This window comes from Antrostomus carolinensis, unplaced genomic scaffold (assembly GCF_000700745.2).
Source record: "Antrostomus carolinensis isolate BGI_N321 unplaced genomic scaffold, ASM70074v2 scaffold922, whole genome shotgun sequence".
Classification (NCBI taxonomy): domain Eukaryota; kingdom Metazoa; phylum Chordata; class Aves; order Caprimulgiformes; family Caprimulgidae; genus Antrostomus; species Antrostomus carolinensis.
The window spans coordinates 53,655-75,405 of NW_010298729.1; the positions used below are offsets into that span (position 1 = coordinate 53,655).

The following is a 21,751-nucleotide window of genomic DNA, read 5'->3' on the forward strand; positions in this document are numbered from 1 at the left end:
GCTAAGGCAGTTGCCCCAGATTCAGTAGAAGCCCCTTCCTGTCTACCAAAGCCATAGCTTTCAGTTTGTAACAACCTGGAGCTTGTTTATGCATTCATGTGTCCTCTGCCCTTATTATTGTTCCTTGTGTTTTAAAGGAAGCCAGAGGTGAATACAGGTTTGACAGATGGCAAAGAGCTGAGAAATGTTCTAATGTTTTGATGAGATGAATATTTTGATGAATTCAAATCTGGTCAATTACTGCTCTTCTGTGAAGCATATTGTCCCACCCAGGAGCCAAAACCTAGAACTTCACATAATTGCCTATTTAACAGAGTACAAGTGTGGCTGTTCCACTTCAGCTTTTCTGACAGTCTGTTAACTGGCTCTTCTCCAGCTATGTGGAAAGAGGTTGGTAAATAAGTGCAAGATGAGTGTTTGCAGACTAGTGACCTGAACCCTCAGGTCAGGGTCTGCAAAACTTTTCTGAATCTTTAGATCAGCACAATGTTTGTAGAAAAATGTCTTGAGTGGCCATATGTGATTTTTTTTAACAGACAGCACGTTTAGGAGGGTGCTTGGTAGATTCAAAATACAGATGCCAAACATGCACAAAGTGGGTAAAAGAAATTTTCAGTGGAGAAGTTAATGGAAAGGACCTTAGAGATCATCTAGTTCCAACTCCCCTGCTGTGGACAGGGCTGCCAACCACTAGATCAGGATGCCCAGGACCTCATCCAGCCTGGCCTTGAATGCTTCAAGGGATTGGGGCATCCACAGCTTCTTTGGGCAACCTGTTCCAGTGCCTCACCACCCTCTGGGTGAAAAATGTCCTCCGAATATCTAACCTAAATCTCACCTCTCTTAGTTTAAAACCAGTTCCCCTTGTCCTATCACTATCTGCCCATGTAAAAAGTTGCTCTCCCTCCTGTTTACAAGCTCCTTTTAATCACGTGGTGTAGGACATAATACATGGTGTACGTATTTCTAAATCTTGTTTTGTAAATAGCAGAAAGATTGAATTCATTTCCTGGATACACTCAGACTATAAAGGGTTCTTTCCTCTTTACAGTTGTCTGTCCAGCCTGAGATGCCGTAGTTCAGTGCCTAACTCACAACTGAACTTGGCTCATTGCTGTCTCCATGTGGCTGCCACATCTTCCAGACTTGGCATGCTGGTGTTGCGTATAGAACCTTGACATGCACATCTCTTGTGAAGAAGAAAATAAAATACTATTTATGAGTCCTTTGTGCCAGGCAGTAGAAAGTGGTGTATATGCTGGAAATTGGTATATGCTAACAAGCTCTTTGTGCATCTGTTCAATTTGAAGCGGTTCTTGGTTTGATTGCGGGTGGATTGGTGTTGCTTCTACCTGAAACTAAAGGAAGAGTTTTGCCTGAGACTGTTGAAGATGTTGAAAACCTTCATAGGTGAGTCAGGATGATGAACTCTTAGCAGATTTCACCTGAAATTGTGCAAAATTCCTGCCCAGAGCTCCTTGAGGAATCCTAAGGGTTACTTGACTGCCTCCTATGCTTCCAAGAAGTTGCTAGTTATTTCCCATACTGTAGCTGGAGAGATTTTATTTTTACTGCTTGTCTACCTAGGTATCTGAAAACAAGCAGCGTAGTAGGCCTTTCCTGGCCTGTGAATAGTCACACTAGTCTGTCAAACTGGCTGCAACATTATTATAAATGTTATTTGTGTTTAAAAAACCTAACTGACTTTGTGGGACAGAAGAGGGGCACTCTTGATAGCAGCTACTTATGTGGTGAGTGAAGCATCAGTGTCTGCTGAGGAACCAGAGGAAATTTAGAAGATTTGAGGACTAGCTGCTCATTTTCTCTGGGGAAGAGGCAGAGCAAGTGAAGAAGTTAAGTGGTCACTGAACAACATCATTCCTGGTTTGCTGCTCATGTCTTGTTATTCTTTCAGGCAAAGTGCTCCAAAGGCCAAAACGATCTATCTCCACGTCCGAACGTCAGAAGTAGCACGTGACTGAAGAAGGCATAACTCTTTCTGGGCAGCCCACTTTAAGGTGCTAGTGTGGAAAGGCAAATTGGAATAAACACTCTCTCCTGTCTTGCCTCTTTTTTTTTGTCTGCCTATCCTTTATTTACGATGTTCAGGGGTTTCTGATGGGATTGTCCCTATTACTGCACAGCTGCTTTCCTCTCTGTACACTGGTATATAAAAATGTTTCAGAGCTGGGAACTTTTAGTACCAGCTGTGTGTACCTCAGCATGGGGGCAGATATTAACTTGGGGCTGGTAAGGTCCATCCCAAGAAAATTTCATAAGCCTCCATGATATCTGACTTTGTTGTTTTACATTACGAATGGGCAGCAAAATATAACAGAGGCTTACTTCTGTTATGGACCCAAGATGACTACAAACCTCATACAGTCTTGGTACAACTTTGCACAGATTTTTTTTTTTTAGCCCTTCTGTGTTATGGTGTTCATGTGAGTCCATGGAGCTTGGGAAGGAGCACTTCAGGGCCCAACCATGGCCTGGCTTAGGCAACCTCGGGAGCACCTGGACAGGGCTGTGTCCAGATTAATGGATGTGAGACTGGCCTTTTAAAAAGACCCTATCCCCCACCCAACTACTTAAAACCACATTAAGAGAACTGTACCTAAAGAGAATAGAAAAACTCCATGTTGCAGGGTACCCACCATCCTTCGGTAGCTGGGTTTTGGAAATAATTGTTCTTTACTTTTACAAAGTTTCTGGTGTCGTCCCTAGCATCATCTGATGGATGGCCTGACAGCAGATGTGGTCCAGGGCGGCACTTTCTAAGCACTGTTCTTGTCCTCTGCTGTTCCTGTCAGCAGCCACATCCAAACACCACCATGCCAACATAGCTGCTGCCTGGAGACTCCAGTGCTAATTTTATCCCATCAAATGTGGCAACAGGCTCTGTGGTGTCTGCAAGCTCTAATCTTAACATGGTTGTTTTGTCAAGGTGTTCTTGTGTGCATGTGTTCATGAATTGGCAGAAAATCACATCCTACAGGCCAGGACAAAGCTCATGTGGTTTCCAACTCCCCTGTTTATTGTGTGATCAAAACAATGCATGTGATAGATTTTATTTGCAACTTGTTCCAATCCCATCCCTACTATATGGCACCATGTCATTCTACATTCTGTAAATGTTTTAAAATAGGAAGAAATTGAGCCTTTTGCCAGAACTGGGACCAGTCAGGAGACACACTCCAATCCAGAGAATATACACAAGTTGATTAATATGATGTGAATCACATTTTAAGTGCTTCCCAAGGGCTATGGAGGGGACCCTTCAAAAGCCCTAGAGCAGTGATTTTACAGCACGTTATTGAGGGAAGTCTACTTGGAAACCTGTATCTTTTTTTTTTTTTTCTCATCTTTCCCCCACACCTCAGTCCTTAACCCTTACAGCTGTTTTGGAGTTAGGAAAACAAATGTGTGAATATGCTTTGAGATGCAGTGTCCTGTTATTGTCCATACCGCTGCCAGTGGGTGTCCATGATGGGGCTTTCTTCCTCCGCCCTGTCACCGATCCCTAATGATGTTGCAGTTGCACGCAGCCTGCCATGTCATGAGGCTTCACTGCCTCCAACTCCTCTTTACCGTCCTTTTTGTTTTCCAGCTTGCCTAGTATCCAGTCACATTCTGGGATGCTAAAGCTTAAAAGCTGGTACTTATTTTTTATACTTATTTCTCTAGAAGAAGAGGAGTAAACTGGGATAAAAGGTGCTCCTGGATGCCCCGGGCTCCCGCAGTTGGCTGTGCAGTGGCAGTGCTCGCTGCTGGGCAGCAGCAGCTGTCTCATGAAGCAGACCTGCTGGGCATCAGGGGCCATAGACCAACCGACAGTAGCAAGATTTTAAGGGGTGTAGGGGACATTGTGACAGTAAATCAGTTACTGTCTACATGCTTGCTTTCATGCAGGGTCAGGTGTAGCTTGGAGGAGGTGAGTTGGGCTCATGAATGCGTTCCTGCTCACTACAGAAATGAGCTGTGAGTAAGCAGCCCAAAGAGACTTTCAGTTTTATAACAAGCAGAAGGAAGTGTTCCTTCATGAATTTCCCACTCACACTGTATGAGTTGCTGCTGACAGATGCCCTGGGATGCCAGAAGCATGAATGAATTCAGAAGGCAAATAGAAAAAATTGTGGAAGGATGGTCCATGAAGGACTGAAGCAGAAATGCAGGCAGATGACTTCTGGCTCAGGAAATTCCAAGCAGCAGACTGCTGGCAGCTGGGAAAGTGCAATGGGGAAAAGATCACCACATTGGCCTGGCTTGTCCTCCCCATGTGGGGTTGAGGGCTGGGCTTGCTATGGCTGCTCTGCCGGCCCCCTCCTGCCTACCCCCCTGCCTCTCTGCCACAACAGATACAGATCGGGGACAAAACAGGTCCTTGAGGTACTGGAGCGCGTCCAAAGAAGGGTAATGAAGCTGGTGAAGGGAATAATATGGAGAGAAGGACGCTGAAGGAAGACCTTCTCACTCTCTACAATTACCTGAAAGGAAGTTGTAGCGAGGTGGGCGTTGGTCTCTTCTCCCAAGTAACAAGTGATAGGACAAGAGGAAATGGCCTCTAGTTGTGCCAGGGGAGGTTTAGATTGGATATTAGGAAAAATTTCTTCTCTGAAATGGTTGTCAAATATTGGAAGGGGTTGCCCAGGGCAGTGGTGGAGTCACCATCCCTGGAAGTACTTAAAAGATGTGTAGATGTGGTGCTTAAGGACATGGTTTAGTGGTGGACTTGGCAGTGTTAGGTATTCAGTTGGACTTGGTGATTTTAAAGGTCTTTTGCAACCTAAATGATTCTACAATTCTTACTTGGGGGCAGCTTCAGAAGTCAGAACATGGAGATAAATAATTTTTTCTTTGCTTCTCTCTTGCCTGCGTAAGGAAAAGGGAAAAGGCAGATGAGTCTCCTAGTGGCTAACCACACAATCCACCAAATAATCCTTATGCTTACATTCATTGAAAACTAGGTTTAACAGATGTCTCATCACTGGCAATTTTTCAAATTAGGTTAGATTATTTTGAAGAGCAGCAGAATTAGGAGTGAATCGGAGATTTTTTGTGGCCTTGTTGCAGCTGCGCTACTGCCTGGAAATCCTCTCACAACAGCAGCGTTAGTAGCTTCAACTCTGGCATTTCCAACTGTAAAAACTGTTATTCTAGGTGGTTTCTAAAGTAACGTCTGGGTGTGTGGTTGCATATATGGACTTCCTAACTTTTCCTAGAGGCAACCTCTCCATGCTCTACCCTGTGCTATGTTTCCATCCCTTTCTGGCCAGGCTGGGTCCTTTTCCTCCCGCACCCAATATTTACGAGGCCACGGGTCTTTTGGCTCCGTGTCACCTTCAGTAAATCTGAGCAGTTCCTTCAGTGCCTGTGGAGCTCTACCCTCATCCTGGGAGCTGCTCCAGCAGATATTAGTCATGCCAGAAGGAGAAAGCACTACAACCACAGGACATTCCCTGCGTTGCTCCCCAAGTTTAAAACCACACCTCAGCCAGCTTTGTCCCTGTTAGGTGTGAGCATCTCTAGGGACATCAGCAGTCCTCTCACTGGCACTGTGGCATATGGGAAGTGAGATTGGGGTGGTGAGCACCCCTGGGCACATGCAGGGTGCAGCTGGCAGCCACAGACACTTAAACAGGACCACTAAGTTTTTGGGAGGATGGTGTGACCAGAGGTTGTGTTCCTCAGCACAGGTAGGACAGACAACTCAAGTAGGGTTTCCATGCCATCAACTTGTTCACCTTTGCCCAAGGAGCCGTGCCTTCACCCCTCTGCCTCACCTTCCCTGGGAAGGTAGGAGGGCTGAATGAGCTGCTGAAAGCTCCTGTCACTGTGCCAAAGTGCTTTCCTGCTTGAAAGCCACCTTTGGCTGCCGGCAGCAGCTGGCCATGGCAGGGAGGATGTTTCCCCATGCTGACAGATGCCTCTCAAGGCAGAGCTGCTGTACATGCTGCCTAAGGAGCAACTGAAGCCTAGATGGATGCTTTTCTGATGGCTCGAGAAACCGCCCACCATGCCTTCTCTTACTGTCTGGCTCCTGTGTAAGGTATTAGTAGATTCTAGTCAGACCACACAGGAGAGCCCAGAGCCTGATATTGCTACTGGGAATGAGTTACCCACCAGCCATCCACTATATTTATATGTCTACAACAAAATCCAACAGATCCTTGGAGATGTACAATAAATGTTTGGGTTTGTTGGGTTTTTTTAGCAGATTTTGCAGATGTAAAGGAGAGGTGCTCTGCAGGAGGATGCTTAATGCTATACCTGTGCAGATTTTCAGCATCTTCAATGGTCTCAGGCAGAGTCTTGCCCTTCATCTCGGGTAGGAGCAAAACCAAGACAGCATCAATTAAACCAATCACAGCTGCAAACACAGAACAAGGGTCACAAAGGCAATGCAATGGTCATGCCCGAGTTTAATTCCAAGTCACTAATTAATTCTCATTGAGATATGGCTGCCCTGATGATTGAATAAGGACTCCTCAAAGTGATAACAAGGCTTGGCATTTTATCTACGTGATTCTATTTCTTTTTTCAGAGTAATTGCTGATGTTTCTGAGGCGCATCAGAAGCGTGGAAAGCCGTTCTGGGCCATAGACCCAGAGGTGCTCTGGCTCCCTCCCAGCTCCCTTGCTTTGTGCACGCAATGCAGAGGAAACAGGTTTTGGCTCTAGCTGCCCAGCTAGGGTGGGATTGGGGTGACACTAGCTAGCTGTCATCTCCACTTTTGGCTAGATTAGGACATGTGCAAAAGGTTGCTACCAGCCCACCTGGCCAATTTCACTTTCTGGTTAGTTTTAGACCCTTCTATGACCACACTCAGGGCAGGTGGTGCAGGAGCACCGATTTGAATATGTGCAGTAGTAGACATTTAAGGCAGCCTTTTTTTTTTTTAGGATAGTGGCCTTAACATTACGGTTGACATTCTGCTTTGCCATCCTAAATTGTCATGGGATCCTTGACAGACTGTCCCCCCTGCGGTGCCAGCAAGAGGTGGAGCATGACTTTTGTGTAGGGAGGCAAGAGGCCATACTGCTCCGACCTAAGGTCCTGTAACCACACTGCAGGTGAGAGGGACAGAACCCAAAGACATTTCTCCCTTGGGAAGGGCTCAGCAGGAGGCAGTCAAGTCTTGAAAGAGCTGTCCCAAAAACATGGGTTTCCCTTTACTGCAGAAAGGGCTAAGGGGTGACTTTGCTACAACTTCCAAACACCTAGATGAAGCAGACTTACCAAGCTGTATCTTACATGTATACACACGTGTATGCACATCTCTCCACATTTTTTTAAACATGGGAAATAGATCACCAAACTCATTCATCTAGGCTGTGGCTAATTGAGCCATCTCCCAGCTCTCTTTCTTACCAAAGATGACCAGGGGCAGTTCATGCCAGAGCTCTGCTAGTCTGTACACAAGGAAGGGCGTTATGATCCCACCGAGGTCACACATGGACGAGCAGACGAGGACTCCCAGATTCCTGCAAAGCATGCGTGCACACATGTGTGCACACGTCACCAGCTCTGCCTGGAGGTGCCTGGTCCAGCTCTGCACCCCAGCAAGACCCACAAGGGTTTGCCCACCCCTGCCACTGGGATAAGTGGGTCAGCACCCTGCCCAGGTGAGTTGCAGCTGATGGTAGGAGGGATGGGCCATGACCCACAGAGAGGAAAAGACAGATCACACTTTGGGGCTTGGGATGGGGCTTAGAAAGGTTCCTATCATGGTGAACATAATCAAAAGAGAGGACAGGCAGAGCATTCTTCCGTGGAGAAATACCACAAAATGAAATGGGTGAGGTGGGAAAGACTTAGACAAGACAAGACGTTAAGACTATCTGTGTATTGGAGGAGAGATCTTAAAGAGCATTTGACTTCTCCTGGTTCACTGAGCTGCACTAGAAGGGGAACCTGGGGGGTGTCTGGGAAGGTTTCTTACACCTCCCCTCAAAAACCTGCTGTTTCAATGCTGGGCTTAGAAGTGGGGAAAGGGCTTTAGTCAGGGAAGGTGGTGGGTGTCTGCTGCATCACCCAGCAGCTTTCCTCCACCTTTGCAAGGTGTGTTTTATACACACAAGCACCTTTTCCAGGGCAGTGCCTGAGCTACAGGCTCTTCAGCTGCATTCACAGCCTTGAGCTGGCCTCTCAGTCTCCCACAGAGAAACACCCAGTGCTTTTAACAGCTAACAGAGAATGGTGCACTTACCTGAGAAATGTTGGATACAGCTCAGGATTTACCAAACAAGTAATTTCGTAGCACATGGTAATTCCCATCCTGCCCAAGCAAGCTGCAGTCATTTTAAGCCAATAAAGAGCTGGGAAGACATTGTGTACATTAGGGTTGGAATAGAAAACTACTTTTTTTCCCTGCTCTTGACTTAAAACAGCATTAAAGATTTAATTTAAGGAAACAGTAAGTTTACTGTCATGAAAGGTCAAGAGGACAGCACATGATGGTGTTCTGTTTTACTCAAGAAATAATTTCTAGTGCAATTATCTTGTGATTCAAGCAAACAACCAAGACTTGAGACTTTGCTAGGTTTCTGTCATGGAGAGGAGAAACCAATGATACAAAGTAGTTTGGGTTATCCAGTGCATTAACAAAAGCTTATATGCAAGACACCATTTCTTGCTTGCAGTAAAACTAAACAGAGGGCAGCTGAACTGTTTGGTAGTTGAAATCTGCTTATCAGAAAGATGCTCCATACTTTTGCACAGAGGCTTCTGATGACTTTCAGACTGGAACAAGTTTATGTTGTCTCCCTGTCTCTAAGTGTGTGCTCTGCAACTGCTTTCACACCTGGAGCTACAGATGTCTGCTGCAAACAAATTAATATTCCAGCCCTGCGAGGAGAGTCAGTCCAGGACACCTCTGTGTGCCACGTGGGCTTTTAGATCCCAAACTGACCTTGAATCATGGCTTCAGATGTTTCACAACATTGGAGCATTGAGTTTCTCCCTCATTTATTCAGCCAAGGGCAGTATTGTGCTGACCCATAGCAACCGGTAAGCCCAGCCACCAGAGCCTCACCATAGCTGAGACACCAGCAACTGCAGCTTGGGAGGCTGGGGATGTCCCTGCCTCCTCACCGGGGCTCTGCCTGCCCCACCACCCCCACAGAGCCCATCTGGGTGAAAAGCAACCTTTTCCTGGAGGGTTGGACTTTGGGCTATGGGCTTTGAGAGTGGCTAAGCTTGGGGCTGGCAGTACCAATGCAGGCAAGCAGGAAGGCTGTGGTTTCTGCTGGTGAGTGGTGCCACCAAGCCCATCAGGGTGTTAAACTGTGGGCTGAGCTGGGCTGGCAGCCGTGTCTTCACCAGCCTTACCTGTCCCTGGTGCAAGGCACTCACCTGGGCACTGCTGCTCCCCATGCCCTGGCATGGGCAGCAGCTGTGGGGCCATGGGACTCCAACCCCTGTGCTGCCCCAGCAAAGCCCAGTTGTCCCTTGTGTAGCTCCTGCACTCCCCAGTCGCTTGTTAAAATGGGTTCCTATTGTCTGGACACTTTGAGTTTTTTGCCTATGACATTTTTTTGTGACATTTTTTTGTAGCATTTTGTGGTTTTGTCCTTGTTTTGCATGAACTGATAGTTGTTTGGCACTGTTATGTCTGTCGTTTCAGTCTAGCTGTATTCCATAAATAAAAAGGAAAGATGTTTCATTCAGTGGCCCTTGAGGGACACATTGCTTTGAGATTATGGCCAAATGGTGAATGCTTAACTAAACAAAAGCCAAGTGCCTGTCACCACGGTTGCTCAACATCCTACATTCATGGCAGCAGCACTGTTGATGGCACAAAGTACTTACTGTACCCAGATGGTGTTTAAGTGAGTGCGTATGCCCGTGTATTTTTCCTTTTTCAGAAACAGAAAACATGGGGATTTTTTTTTTTAATGAAAACCTTGAATTGTGCATTCAAATCCAAATTTTAGGCCAGGCAAAAATTGTGGACTTAACATAGCATGTTTCATGATCCAGCAGACCTGCTATCTGGTTTGATGCTGTTTAGGAAATTTAATTCACCTCATTTCTACAGCCTCTCATTAGCTGGTACAAATACTGATGGTGGGACATACATTAGCTTTTATGGTATTGGTCTTCATTGGATCACAATACTGAAGTGGGACAGGTTGGCAAAGATTGTTTTCAATTTTTCAGGGCAATAACCAAGAGACAGGGAGAGAATTCATTGCCAGAGGAGGTTTGCATGACTCACTGTCTGGGACCAAGGCTGTAATGAGGCAAGCACCACCTGCCATCACGTTCGCTGCAGCCCAGGGGTAGCGACGGCCAATGCGATCCAGTGTTAGCATGAGGATGAAGGCGGCTGGGAACTCGACGAGAGCAGAATAGAGGAAATCCAGATACATGTTCCCAGTGGCTACTCCCATGTGCATGATGAGCCCCTGGTAGAGGACGGAGCTTGTAAACCTGGGCAGAGAACAGAGTGCAAATGAAGCCAAACCCTCTGGGATAGAGTTTTTGCAAAGAACTGAGATTTGCAGCTGGTTGGGAGCAAAACAGACTTAAATCAATGATGTTGATTTAGGGCACCGAATCACACACCTCCATTTGAGCTGAAAAAGCCTTCCCTTACCAACTGTACATCAAAATGAATGTGTGTTTTCTGATCTGAGGTGTCCTGACCAGGTCTAGAAATGAAGGTTTCAGCTTTTCTCCATCTTCATCTTCAGAGTTGAGATTCTGGGAGCACAAGTGACAGGACAAGAGATTACAGTGTGCAGGGGAGAGGGTGGTGAGCACTGCCATGAATATTTTCCTCTGGATTAATGGGAGGATGAGGGTTTTCATTTGCTAGTTAAGTAACTGAGGGCAAAATAACTTATCTGGAGTGTTTTGGGGAAAGGAAACATGAAAATATATAGAGTCTTCATATCTGTGTAGCTATGTGATTGAGCTCTGTTGCATGGCATGAAGCAGCACTTAAAAAAATAATGAAAAAGAATATGCTCTGCAAAGGTCCTAGGCAGTCGAAGAGAAGAAAACTCACTTGCCTTTGCTTTAGGGAACTGCAGTGCTTTTGGTCGCCAAGATGCTCCCTACTCTAAACCCAAAACAGTCCCAAACTCATAACGTCATTTGCCTCGAGGTTTGCATATGTGCAGCAACTGCAGTGTAGTCACCTGGTAAAAGAGAGGCAGCTGCTTCTTATTTCCCTTGGCGATGTGCTTAATAACTTCCATAGCTTTATCATTTTGCTTTTGAGATATGAGCCACCTGGGAGACTCAGGCAGACACCTGCAACACATATAAGCACAACAGCAGTGAGGAAGGAAAATGCACATTACCGGTACATAGAAAATGAAAATGGAACTGGGTTTCTCAGGTGAGGATCCTATGGTGTATTGAATATCCAAGGGTGGTATTGAACTCAGTGGTAGCTGTGTCTGTTAGTGACTGCGCTCTGATTTGTGCTCCACTTCAATGACAACATAGTCAGTTGGGGTTTTTTTTTAAGGCTAAAACTGGTTTACTATAGTTTGGAAACATTAGTCTGAGATAAATTCTGTTGACATGTTTTAGTAAATGGCTACTAGTCTGTGGATATAAAAAAGAACAGCTGCAAACCTGATCCTCCAGCTTCTCCGTGTTAAAAATAAACTTTCAAAAAAACCCAAACAAGAAACCCCTCCCAAATACGTTCCCTGATCTGGTTATGGAATTTTCTAAGGAGTACTTTCATTCTTTTTTTTTTGACAAATAGTCAACAAAAGTATGCTGATTGCATTTAAAAAAAACCCAACCATTTTTATCAATGATTATAAAAACTCACTTCTCACAGTAGCTCAAGTACTGCTCAAGAAATAACAACTTACTAGTTTGTGATGGGTGGCAAGGACTCCAAACACAGAAGCATTACAACCTGGTGCAGGTACTCCCTTGCTCATCCCTTAGGTGACTCAGCCTAAACCCCTGGGCAAGGGAACAGAAAACCAGCAAAATGCCAGGTCTGATCCAACGTTGTCTTGGGAACCCTACATGTACCGCTGTGGCTGAACCTTACAGAGAAGCCTCAACTCCCAGTTACAGTCCCTGTTTTTGGCTTGGCGCTGCTGGGAGATGTCACAGCAGGCACTTACCAATAGTAGAGCAGGAAGAAGAAATTGGGCAGTGTGACCGCGAGCTGGAGCCACCTCCAGTGCGGGACCGCGTAAGCCAGGGCGGTGAGGACGAGGAGTCCCACGCTGAAGGCAAGCTGGTAAATGATGGCCACTGCCCTCCGGTAGGTTAAGCCAACAAATTCTGCAACTGCAAACGCACGTTGTATGAGTGAAAATAAATTGGTTTGGAGAGGGAACATAACTCCTGCCAACTAAAACCAGGTAGAGCCCCTGTGCTTAGCCATGCCTGTGCAGCTTGGTGTGCAGGCGTAGGTTTGGATGGGAAAACAGAGCAGGCCTGGGTCCCTGGTGTAAATCACAGGACAAGTCTTGGCACTTCCTCCTCTGCCAATCAGCTGGGGACTTCATCCCTGCTTTCAAGGGTGTCAGGCCCTCACCCATTAGCACAGGGCAAACGCTGCTTTCTTCCTCCCACTCCTTCTAAGAACTAAATGGGAAAATAAAATAAACAGTTGGCACTTGCTTGCCTCCATCTCCCTCCTCACATACAGCTTAGAAATGGAACCTCCCTACCCACCAAGCATGGGAAACAGCACAGCAAAATTCGTTTTGGCACCCAAGGCTGTGAAACACAAGTTGTGCTAGGGGAGGTTTAGATTGAATATTAGGAAATTTTTTTTCACTGAGAGGCTTATCAAGCATTGGAACAGGCTGCCCAGGGAAGTGGTTGAGTCACCATCCCTGGAGGTGTTTAAAAGACGGGTAGATGTGGTGCTTATGGACATGGTTTAGTGGTGGACTTGGCAAGGGGAGTCTAGGTTAGGTTTACAGTTGGACTCAATGACCTTAAAGGTCTTTTCCAACCAAAATGATTCTATTATTCTAAGTGTTATGTCTCACAGCACCACTTGCTGCCTTTCCTGGAAAAGTGTCGTACATCTTTGCAATGTTTTCAATATTTTCAATCAGTTCTTGTCTCTAAACTTTGTCCTTTGTTTTGGCACATGCCTCTCCAGGTACGAATGCTCCCTATTTTTGAGAGCTGCCTCCTAATTAATCCATTTATATCTACGAGCTGGTGCAAACTTGGGTCGTAAGCACCTGTATTTAAGCAAAGCGGCGCACTTTGGCAGTAAATAGCAGAGTATCGCTGTCTACTCTTGTTACACATGGCTCCAGATGGATGGAACCAGCAAGGGTCAGCCCTGCCATTAAACCAGGGGGTTCCTGCCCAGAAAGTGTACTTGCAAGCTGCCGTAACTGAGGACGTAGCCTGTCAGCCAGCCTGCCTTGCTGACCAGCCCCTGTATCAGGCGGAAGATCACTGTCCAGCTGTAGCTTGGTGCAAAGGCCATGAGAACCCCTGAGACCGCATTGATGAGGACTGTGACCAGGAGGCAGAGCTTGCGACCAAACCTGTGGAAGGAAAGAAGAGAAGAGGCTCAGCTGCCAGGAGGGTAGGGTGGCAAACCAAAGGGTGTGAAGAGGCTGGAGATCATCTTCAGTGTTCATTTTGAATAGGAATCTGTTTCTGCTTTTCCCTTTGCAGCATTTTTCATCTCAATCCAAGCTCAGGAGGCTCCCCTGTCCTGTGATTTTAACTTGTCGCTCACTTCTGGTTAATGACTTAGCTGATGAGTTCAAGAAATGCTCTGATTTGGCTCTTCAGCCCATCTTTCAAAGCTGCAATAGCTTTTTAATGGTGATCTTGTTCAATAACTGTGATCTTTACCTATTTTGTCATCAGCTTTGTCTGACTATTGAGCTCTTATTGAATAGACGGTTTTGCACATCCCTGTTATTTGTCATTCCCTGTATCACCGTGACTCACTGATAGTCAGGAATAAATTGTTTCCAAAAGAAACAAGCTTACTGGAACACTGGAAAGGCATTTGTTTTCTAGCTGACAGAAGTATGATTTATAAAAACCATTAAATTAGCCAATGTCCACTAACAAAAATAGCATGATAATAAATGTCAGCCAAATAAATGTCTTCTGTTCTCCAGAATAACATCAGCAGATCCCATCACTCAGACTCCTCCGGTCATGAGCCTGACATACAGACATTTTTAACTTGCCTTTAAGTCCAGCCCAAGAGAGCCTCATCAGATGATGAGAGGAGTCCTCTCCCACAAAGGTCCTTTCTTAGTGTCCCAGCTCTGAATGGCAGAGGTGCAATGATGCATCTTAGCACTGACCTCAGGAGGTCTCCAGGGAGACAGGGTTGCCATTTCCAAGACATGTATGACTCTTGAATGTTAAAGTCAGCACCTGGATGTGTGCCCAGAGACCCATCAAGTAAATGAGCAGGTCTAATCCCTCAGAGAAAAACGCATTTGGAAAGAGCTTGTGCAACTTCCCCTGAAGCACCTGAAACACAGGAGCTGTCCCAAGTACAGCGGCTTGCAGCAATCTCATACATGGGAAAGCTAACAATCCAGCTGCACTCAGGCTGTCTGATGAGAAGAGGATGGATATCTCAAATCCAGGAAACACAGAATTCATGGGCCTTTTCCCATTCCTTCTAATAAATTTGAGGCTTCTGGGTTTGTACCTGCCCTAAGCACAACACTCTCCAGGTATGGGATTTTGTATTGCTCTTGGGTGCTTGCAGTGTAGGGACCGGGGAACTGGAGCAGGATGGCAGTGAGCAGGGCTGTAGAAAACCCCTTGATGCTATGACATGCATGTGCTTTATCTTAGTAGCAATGATACCCTACTCCCTCATGTCTTTTTGAACTTTTGATTGATAATAAGCTTGGTAAAAAGATCTTTCAGTATTTTGATACAGAGAGAGAGCATTTCAGATGTAAATGGCTGTAGGTTTGGGAGCTCCAGTTTCTATTGGCTCGCACAGCCATATGCTGCCAAGAAATGCCTTTGTTAGGGCACATGATTGCTCAGTGCACCTCTGTGCTGAAAAGGTAATCTGAAGAGTGGTGCCTCTGATGGTTGCGGCATCTTCTCACTGCTGTTTCATGTCTTGTCATTCCTGGATAAGTGGCTGCTACGTATCCCCTCCTTTGCTCCCATAAGCTGTGCATCATTATCCAAGCATCAGTTCTGGGAAAAAGGACAGAGTACTTTCAAATTCACTAGAAAACTGGTCAGAAAATGAGAATTTGGATTTAAGGGAAAGAAAGTATAGGGGGCTGACATATGTTTCTGATGCAAAAAAGAAAACAAGGCCTTTCAAAATGCATGTGAATAAAAGCAAAACTTGGCGTAAGTGTATCAGCCTTTGTCCTTCAAATCAGACAAGGGACTTCAGCCCAGGACTGAAGACTGGATGCAGGATCTTTGTGGTACTGTTGCAGCCATTTGATGTCTTTCACCTGAGAGAGCTTTTTGCAAAAGTGCAGCCACGCATAAGATGTGGCCAGAAAGGGTTACTTTGATGAATCACTATCTTCAGATGAAAAAATCTGTTTAAGCAGAAAGCTTAAAAATACCATAATCTGATTCACTGGCAGTAAGATAATGGTTTACTGAGGACTGGAAAGCAGTCTGTCCAATCTGTGCATAGGTGAGCTTCTTCACAAGCAGGTTTATCTGTGTGGAGGGACAGGTTTGGGTTAGCTAGGACTGTGGTAGCCATAAAGATGGTATGCGCAACCTAACCGATGATGTGTTTGCCTGCAATGAAACATGGGAGCAGTGAGACAAACACAGTCCTATCCTTTTTTTGTGACAGTGCAGAAGTACTAAGGGTAATAGCTGCCCTCCTTCCCGTAGACCTTCCTCCTTGGAGGAAAGTGAAAAGAAGGGAATGGTGGCAGTATCTGTCCAACAGAGATTATTTTGGTGCCTGATCAGCATGGGAGGAGAAGGCTATTGCTCTTTGTTCTTTCCTATGTTCTGAGAATACAAAGAAAAAAACCCATTTATCCAAGACAGACTGACCCTACAGAAGGACTGTTCATCCTGTGTTACTTCCACCTCTTCAAATTCCCGTCTCAGCCTGTCTTGACATTTTACTGAAAATTTGGTAAACTTGCACAGGAAGGTCAGCTACAAAGCATCAAATTTGTTCAGAGTCTAACCTAAAAAAAAAACCCCCAAAACAAAAACCAAACCCCACTCGGCAGATATACGGCACAATGACATTTGTGGTGGAAAAGAGGAGATGAGGGATAGTAAGATCTAGATCTGGCTACATACAGAGCCAAATGAGAAAAAGGGGGATCAAAGAAAATTTAGGAAGGAGCAACTTCTATTTCTGTATGTGAGAAAAACTCCTATTTTGAAACTCATTTATGGCCATCTGGATACTGTTAAAATTAATGTGAAACTAATTTATCACAAAGATGAGCAAATAGTTCTTGGTGCGTGAGTTAAAATTTTATCTCATTGGCATTGCAGTTTGCCACTGTGAAAGAAAACAAAATCTCTTCACTTGTGAATGTGCAAATTCCCTCTGGAGCCACTGAGAGGCTGTAAAAGTCAAACAACACCATGGCATTTCTGTGGATTCCTGGGTCACAACAGCCTTTGAAAGCAGGGAGTTAGGATCCACCATCCATCACCACCAACCACCATCCACTCCTTTGTCAGTGACGCATGAGCCTTTTGAATCAGTTTTAATTGTATCCATTCTTCTTTGAATCATGAATGTTGTTCAGCGACATGCAGAAAGCAGATAACCAGAGGATATAGTTCATCTCACACCTGTCTACATAGTACATACCTGTCTGCTAAGTAGCCAATGCTCACAGAGCCAATAAAAAACCCAGCGTTCACACACGACTGGAAGAGGTCCAGCTTCCAGGAGTCCTCACACACCAGGTTAAACTGCAAGGGCAACCACAGTTAGAACCACAGGAACATTAAACACAAACCATGGCTGTTTTATGAGGAAGGAAACCAGTGACACACAACTAGAAAACCAGCTCCAGAAAAGAAATGCTCTCATCTCTTAAGCTGACGTCAGCAACACATCTTGTCTGGATTTTCCCAAACCTTGTGGAAAAGTTACATCCTGGAAAATGATTGCACAATGACACAATAAGGAGGGTGAGAAAGGGAGAGAAACTTTGAACGAAAAATTTAGGAAGTTTAGAAAAATCTTACCCTCTCTTCCCCACCCATCTGCTTGAAATTTGGAGGACTCTTGGAGCATTGTTTCCTTCCCAGATGCCAACGCCTGTCTCTAACCATGTATTATGTTGCTGTGTGAAAGCAGTGCCTGGCATGAGAGGTGGGGCTGCTGTGAGCCCTGCCAGAGGGGAGCTAGGAGATGGCTGTCTTTCTCCTCATCAGCGCTGGCAAAACGCCCAGGATTTGGTTGACTTCCCTGCAGTGAACTGGTACTCTGTAACTTGCTTTTGATTTGCAATTAACAGGTTACCAGCCTGCACCAAGTGAGGGGAGGAGGGCAAACTGGTGTTAACTTCTCTACAGCTGGAAATATTCCTTCCGGTGTAACTAGAATTCAGCCTAGAAAAAAAGCACGAATGTCTTTGGCTGGTTTTTTAGTCTCTTTCTAACCCAGACAGGTTTGCTGGGGCTGTACCAAACAGATCAGATCCGTTTTCCTGGCTTGACCAATGAGGAGGACAGCTGGGAGTGCTCTTCTCTGCCCCAACCCATCTGTCCAAAGGGAAAGTAAGATGGACTTGCTTTGTAATGATGACAATAGCAAAGCAAGGGAATATGAATACCCTGTCCAAGGAAGCTGCAAAGTATCTAGCATCACAGTTTTTTTTAAGAATTGGTTCCAGAAACACCTGCTAGGTATGGTTTAGATATAGTTAATACGGACTTGGGACTGGAGGAGAAGTAAAAGATCTCTCTTGAGGTCTTTTCTATGCTTCAGGTCTCTACATGGCTCTTAGACTGTTAGTACTGGTTTGCACGCTTTTTCACTTTTTGAGCTGTCTGGTTTAGACAGTGTAAGTTGGAAGAAAAGAATGCTGTTGTTGCTAACAGTACCTGACAGATCTAGCCCCATCTCCTACTTCTTGTTCATTGTATGTGAGTATCTGTTTGGATTATCACTCAAAGGTGCAATTCCTCAGTTTGGGCTACGAGGTGCTACTCTCAATTTGGTGTCTGAAGTACTGAATTATGAGAATAGCCATTGTCTGATTGATGACAAACTTGCAGTATTATCCCCTTAGGAAAAGGAATTACTTCCCTTTATTTATCCATGTAAACCTTTGCTCTAAGTCCCTAGCAAGTTGTGATACTCACTATTTATCAGCAGTCAGGCTCAGGCTCTGCACCAGAAGCAAACTTTACCAATCCAGCCTCTTCTAGCTTCAAGGTGTGCAGGCAAGAGCGATTTTGCTGGACAAACTGTGTCTTACCTCAGTTACGAGAGAAGTCCCCGGTGAGTCGTAGACCCAGCCATCCCGGCAGGGACCGAGGGGGACCGTGCTCTGGTTGCCCACGAGGCTACCAAGGGGGTCGGTGCAGCTGATGCCCGTCGTGTTCCAGTCCACCTCGTACCTCCTGCAGCGGCTGCTGAAATCGGCCCCGTGGCCACCCCACTTGGGAACCATGTGATTCAGCTGCTGCTCCAGGCTCCAGCCACAGCGCTGGCTCAGCTCAGCCACCCCGGGGTTGAAGCAGCGATGCTCAGGGATGAATCCCAGAAAATAAATCCCCACATAAATGGGAACGAAGGTAGCAGAAAGCAGGCATAAGACAAAGAGGGTTTTTTTCTGAAAGAAATCAAATTCACCGATCTGCTCTAAAATGTCATCCAGGGTTGGCATCTTTGTATGCTGCAACTCATTAAAACACCTAACTCAGCTGCTTTGCAGGGCTTTGCCCTTCACTGCATGCTTAAATAACAGCCAAAGTGTTTGCTCAAAACTCACAAACAAATAATTAATTAGCTTTGTCAATTGTCAAGCCATGCATCGCAACCTTTGTTTCTCAAATGCCATTTCTAAACAAAACTTGGCTCTGTTTTGGCTTCTGTTGTAGTTTTGTTTTGTGCTTTTGCCAAGAAAGGTTGGACCAGATGATCCTTGAGGTCCCTTCCAACCTGGTATTCTACGATTTGTATAGGACACGCTTGAAATACAAGCGCTGATGTCTTAGATTATGGACCTTTCAGTCTGTCACTGAGAGTCTGTCAGTGCACAGTATGGGATAGGCAATAATTCCTTTGTATTTTCAGAGGCCATAAATATTGTGAAAGCAATGTTGTCCTCTCCCTCATATATATACACAATTGAAGAACTTTATACTCAAAATTACACTGGATATAGATGACTGCTTGCATGCTGCTGTGAGGGTGCAGAAGATGACAACACAGAGAAGGCACAACAGGGTAGGTTTCTTTTAGGTACCTAACAGCTAAAGAACAGTGGTGTGCCCCAAATAGGAAGTAGACCAGCCACAGCAGTACGAGTTGGCACTTCTGAGTCAGAGGTTCCCAGACTGAACTTGCAGGGGTTCACAGGTGTCTACCCCACACCTGAGGAGCAGAGAGTGGCTCTGAGACCCATCACCAGCCCTGGCATGCCCATCCTGCCCTCTGCCTCCTGCCCTGTGCCCTGGGGAGGCGGTGGGCAGGGGCTGCTGTAAACTGCAGCCTCGTCTCACGAACACTTTACAGCTGTTTCACATGAATTTATCAGACAATGTGTAAATGTGTGCTTAAACAGTGGAGACATCCTCAGCCCCTTTTGCTGAGGGGGATGATTTATGTTGTGTTCCCATTGTCGCAGTTGCATAAGGTCCTTTCATGTTTATCCTCATTTGCCTGTAAACAATTAGCTTATTTCAAATAATGGAAGCAATGATGGAGGACTGGAAGAGGTTCAGTGCAGCTTAACATCAGAAGTGTTGATGTGGACAAAAAGCATCTATGGGCAAAGATCTCTGCCTGCATAGTTTCGGCAGACATGTTTTATTACCCTTCTTTCTAAGCCAGTCTGTAACAACAACTTCATAGCTTGTTTAGTGCTTCTGAAGGGAATCCCTGAGCAGGTTGCTGTCATTGAGTTCATTGTCCTCTGAGGAGCACTTGGTGACCTCTCTGAGTTTTATGAAGCACAAAGCTAAACGATGAACCTTGGAGGAAAACAGAGGTGATAAGTAACATGTTATTTGAAAGGGCTATAATAACAAGCCCTGTTGAGTTACAATAACTGGCCTACCTAGAAACTGTGATGGATCAGTCCCATTTGGACTGCTACTTTGCAATAAACATCTTTTGCAGCTAAGAAAAGACCAGACCACTGACCTCTTACAACTAAACTGTTTACCTATCTCTGTTCAGGTCTGGTTTACATCAGAAGGAGGGAATGGGCTATCCCCCCATCAATGCTCTTGGCGTTCACTGCACTAGCAGCTTTTAAACCTTGCACCCACCTGCACCCAAAGTACTCAGCAAGGAGTGTATTTGATGTATTTGTTAACAGCTAAGACTCAGGTCAGTCAAAACTGAATTAAATACAATAAAAAGTGCATAAAACATCCTGGATTTCTGCTTTATTCCATTTCCTGATTCTACCTAGTGTAGTTTCATGCTGGGGAGAGCAAGAAGAAAGTATTGTGTTCGTATGCCAGTTATGCTGGCAGAAGGTTGTAATCTCTGCTTTTGAGTCAGATTGATGTTTTTTCTCTTGGAAAACCTCCAGTGTCACTTGAGTATTCTCTTGTTTTGTTGGTAAGGAAAGTATTGTCCTACAGTGGGAGTGACCATTGAGTAGCCTCAGATATTGCATGAAGTTTTTGTTATTGACATCTGAGCTGCCCTCAAGTATCCTGACAAGACTCCCTCCTGTGTACTGTGACACCAGCCTTAGGGGAACTGAGTGGTCCATCCTACCAACATAAGGGCATGTGAACTCCCACCAACATAAGGGCATGTGACTCTTGTCACCTGGACACACCTGAATGGTGTTTGTCTGATCTCTTAAAAATGTTTTGCAGCAGGGTTTTTTCCCATTTCACTGGGGACAGAGCAGGGAGTAAGTATGCATGCAGTTCTGCTGGTGGTTCTGTTAGCTTAAATAAATAAGTTTTAAATAGAATGAATCATTTTTAGGGTAAATCATTTAGCATTAGGATGCAGGGGTTACAGCATATTCTTGTTCCATTTGGTATATTCTTTTTTTATTACTCACTTAGCATGAGTAGCTAGATTTGCTGAAGCCTTAGGCTGTGAGCTTTCACCTAGATATCCTTTCAGCTGGGACAGAGTAAATTTTCTTTTAGTAGCTGGTACAGTGCTTCATTTTGGATTTAGTATGAAAATAACGTTGATAACACACTAATGTTTTAGTTGTGGCTAACCAGTGCTTATCCTAAGTCTAGGACTTTTCAGTTTCCTATGCTCTGCCAGTGAGAAGGTGCATAAGAAGCACAAACCAGAAGGAAGCTACAACCATCAGCAGAACCTGCAACTCGGCAAGAGTTAACGGCCTGCCTGGAGACAGAGAAAGAATGCAATAAGGTGTTAGAAAATCCCAGAGCAGAAATCACCATTGGACCAAAAGGTGTGTGAAAGGTACGTGAAGAGCCCATGAGGGGCAGGTGCGGAATTATAAGGGTATAATTGCCCAGGGATTTCTTTGTTTGGGATCTGTCTCTGCAGGCACCCAGCTTGAATGTTTTGGGGTTTTTCTTCTGTACCATCTGAATAATTTTTTTTTTATATAAGATTCGATACCTGAGACTCTGCTATGGGAAACCTAGGATCGAA

At 45.2% G+C, this 21,751-nt stretch overlaps 2 protein-coding genes across 2 annotated transcripts in view; one reads left to right on the forward strand and one right to left on the reverse strand.

Moving 5' to 3' along the window:
• The window catches only part of LOC104520732 (solute carrier family 22 member 2-like), a 12,591-nt gene extending 10,609 nt beyond the window's left edge, over positions 1 to 1,982 (forward strand). Inside the window, 2 exon segments of the mRNA XM_010162514.1 lie at positions 1,311 to 1,410; positions 1,916 to 1,982. Of these exon segments, the coding sequence (XP_010160816.1) occupies positions 1,311 to 1,410; positions 1,916 to 1,982 (167 nt within the window).
• Positions 1,983 to 4,805: 2,823 nt separating this feature from the next.
• On the reverse strand, positions 4,806 to 18,806 carry LOC104520735 (solute carrier family 22 member 2). The gene is made up of 11 exons (XM_029083631.1): positions 18,396 to 18,806; positions 16,775 to 16,878; positions 13,348 to 13,502; positions 12,105 to 12,273; positions 11,148 to 11,262; positions 10,601 to 10,707; positions 10,220 to 10,434; positions 8,210 to 8,318; positions 7,372 to 7,484; positions 6,271 to 6,370; positions 4,806 to 4,872 (listed from the first exon to the last, which is right to left on the reverse strand). The coding sequence occupies exons 1-11, from the start codon at positions 18,804 to 18,806 to the stop codon at positions 4,806 to 4,808; spliced, it is 1,665 nt and encodes a 554-aa protein (XP_028939464.1).
• Between the last annotated feature and the right edge of the window lie 2,945 nt (positions 18,807 to 21,751).

Bases quoted from the DNA above. Each gene is read 5' to 3' on its own strand.
- LOC104520735 (XM_029083631.1), bottom strand. From the start codon at position 18,806: ATGCCAACCCTGGATGACATTTTAGAGCAGATCGGTGAATTTGATTTC. The intron at 16,879-18,395 runs GTAAGACACAGT...TTGCCCTTGCAG, and splicing joins GGACTTCTCTCGTAACTGAG to TTTAACCTGGTGTGTGAGGA. The intron at 13,503-16,774 runs GTATGTACTATG...TTCCTTCCACAG, and splicing joins ATTGGCTACTTAGCAGACAG to GTTTGGTCGCAAGCTCTGCC.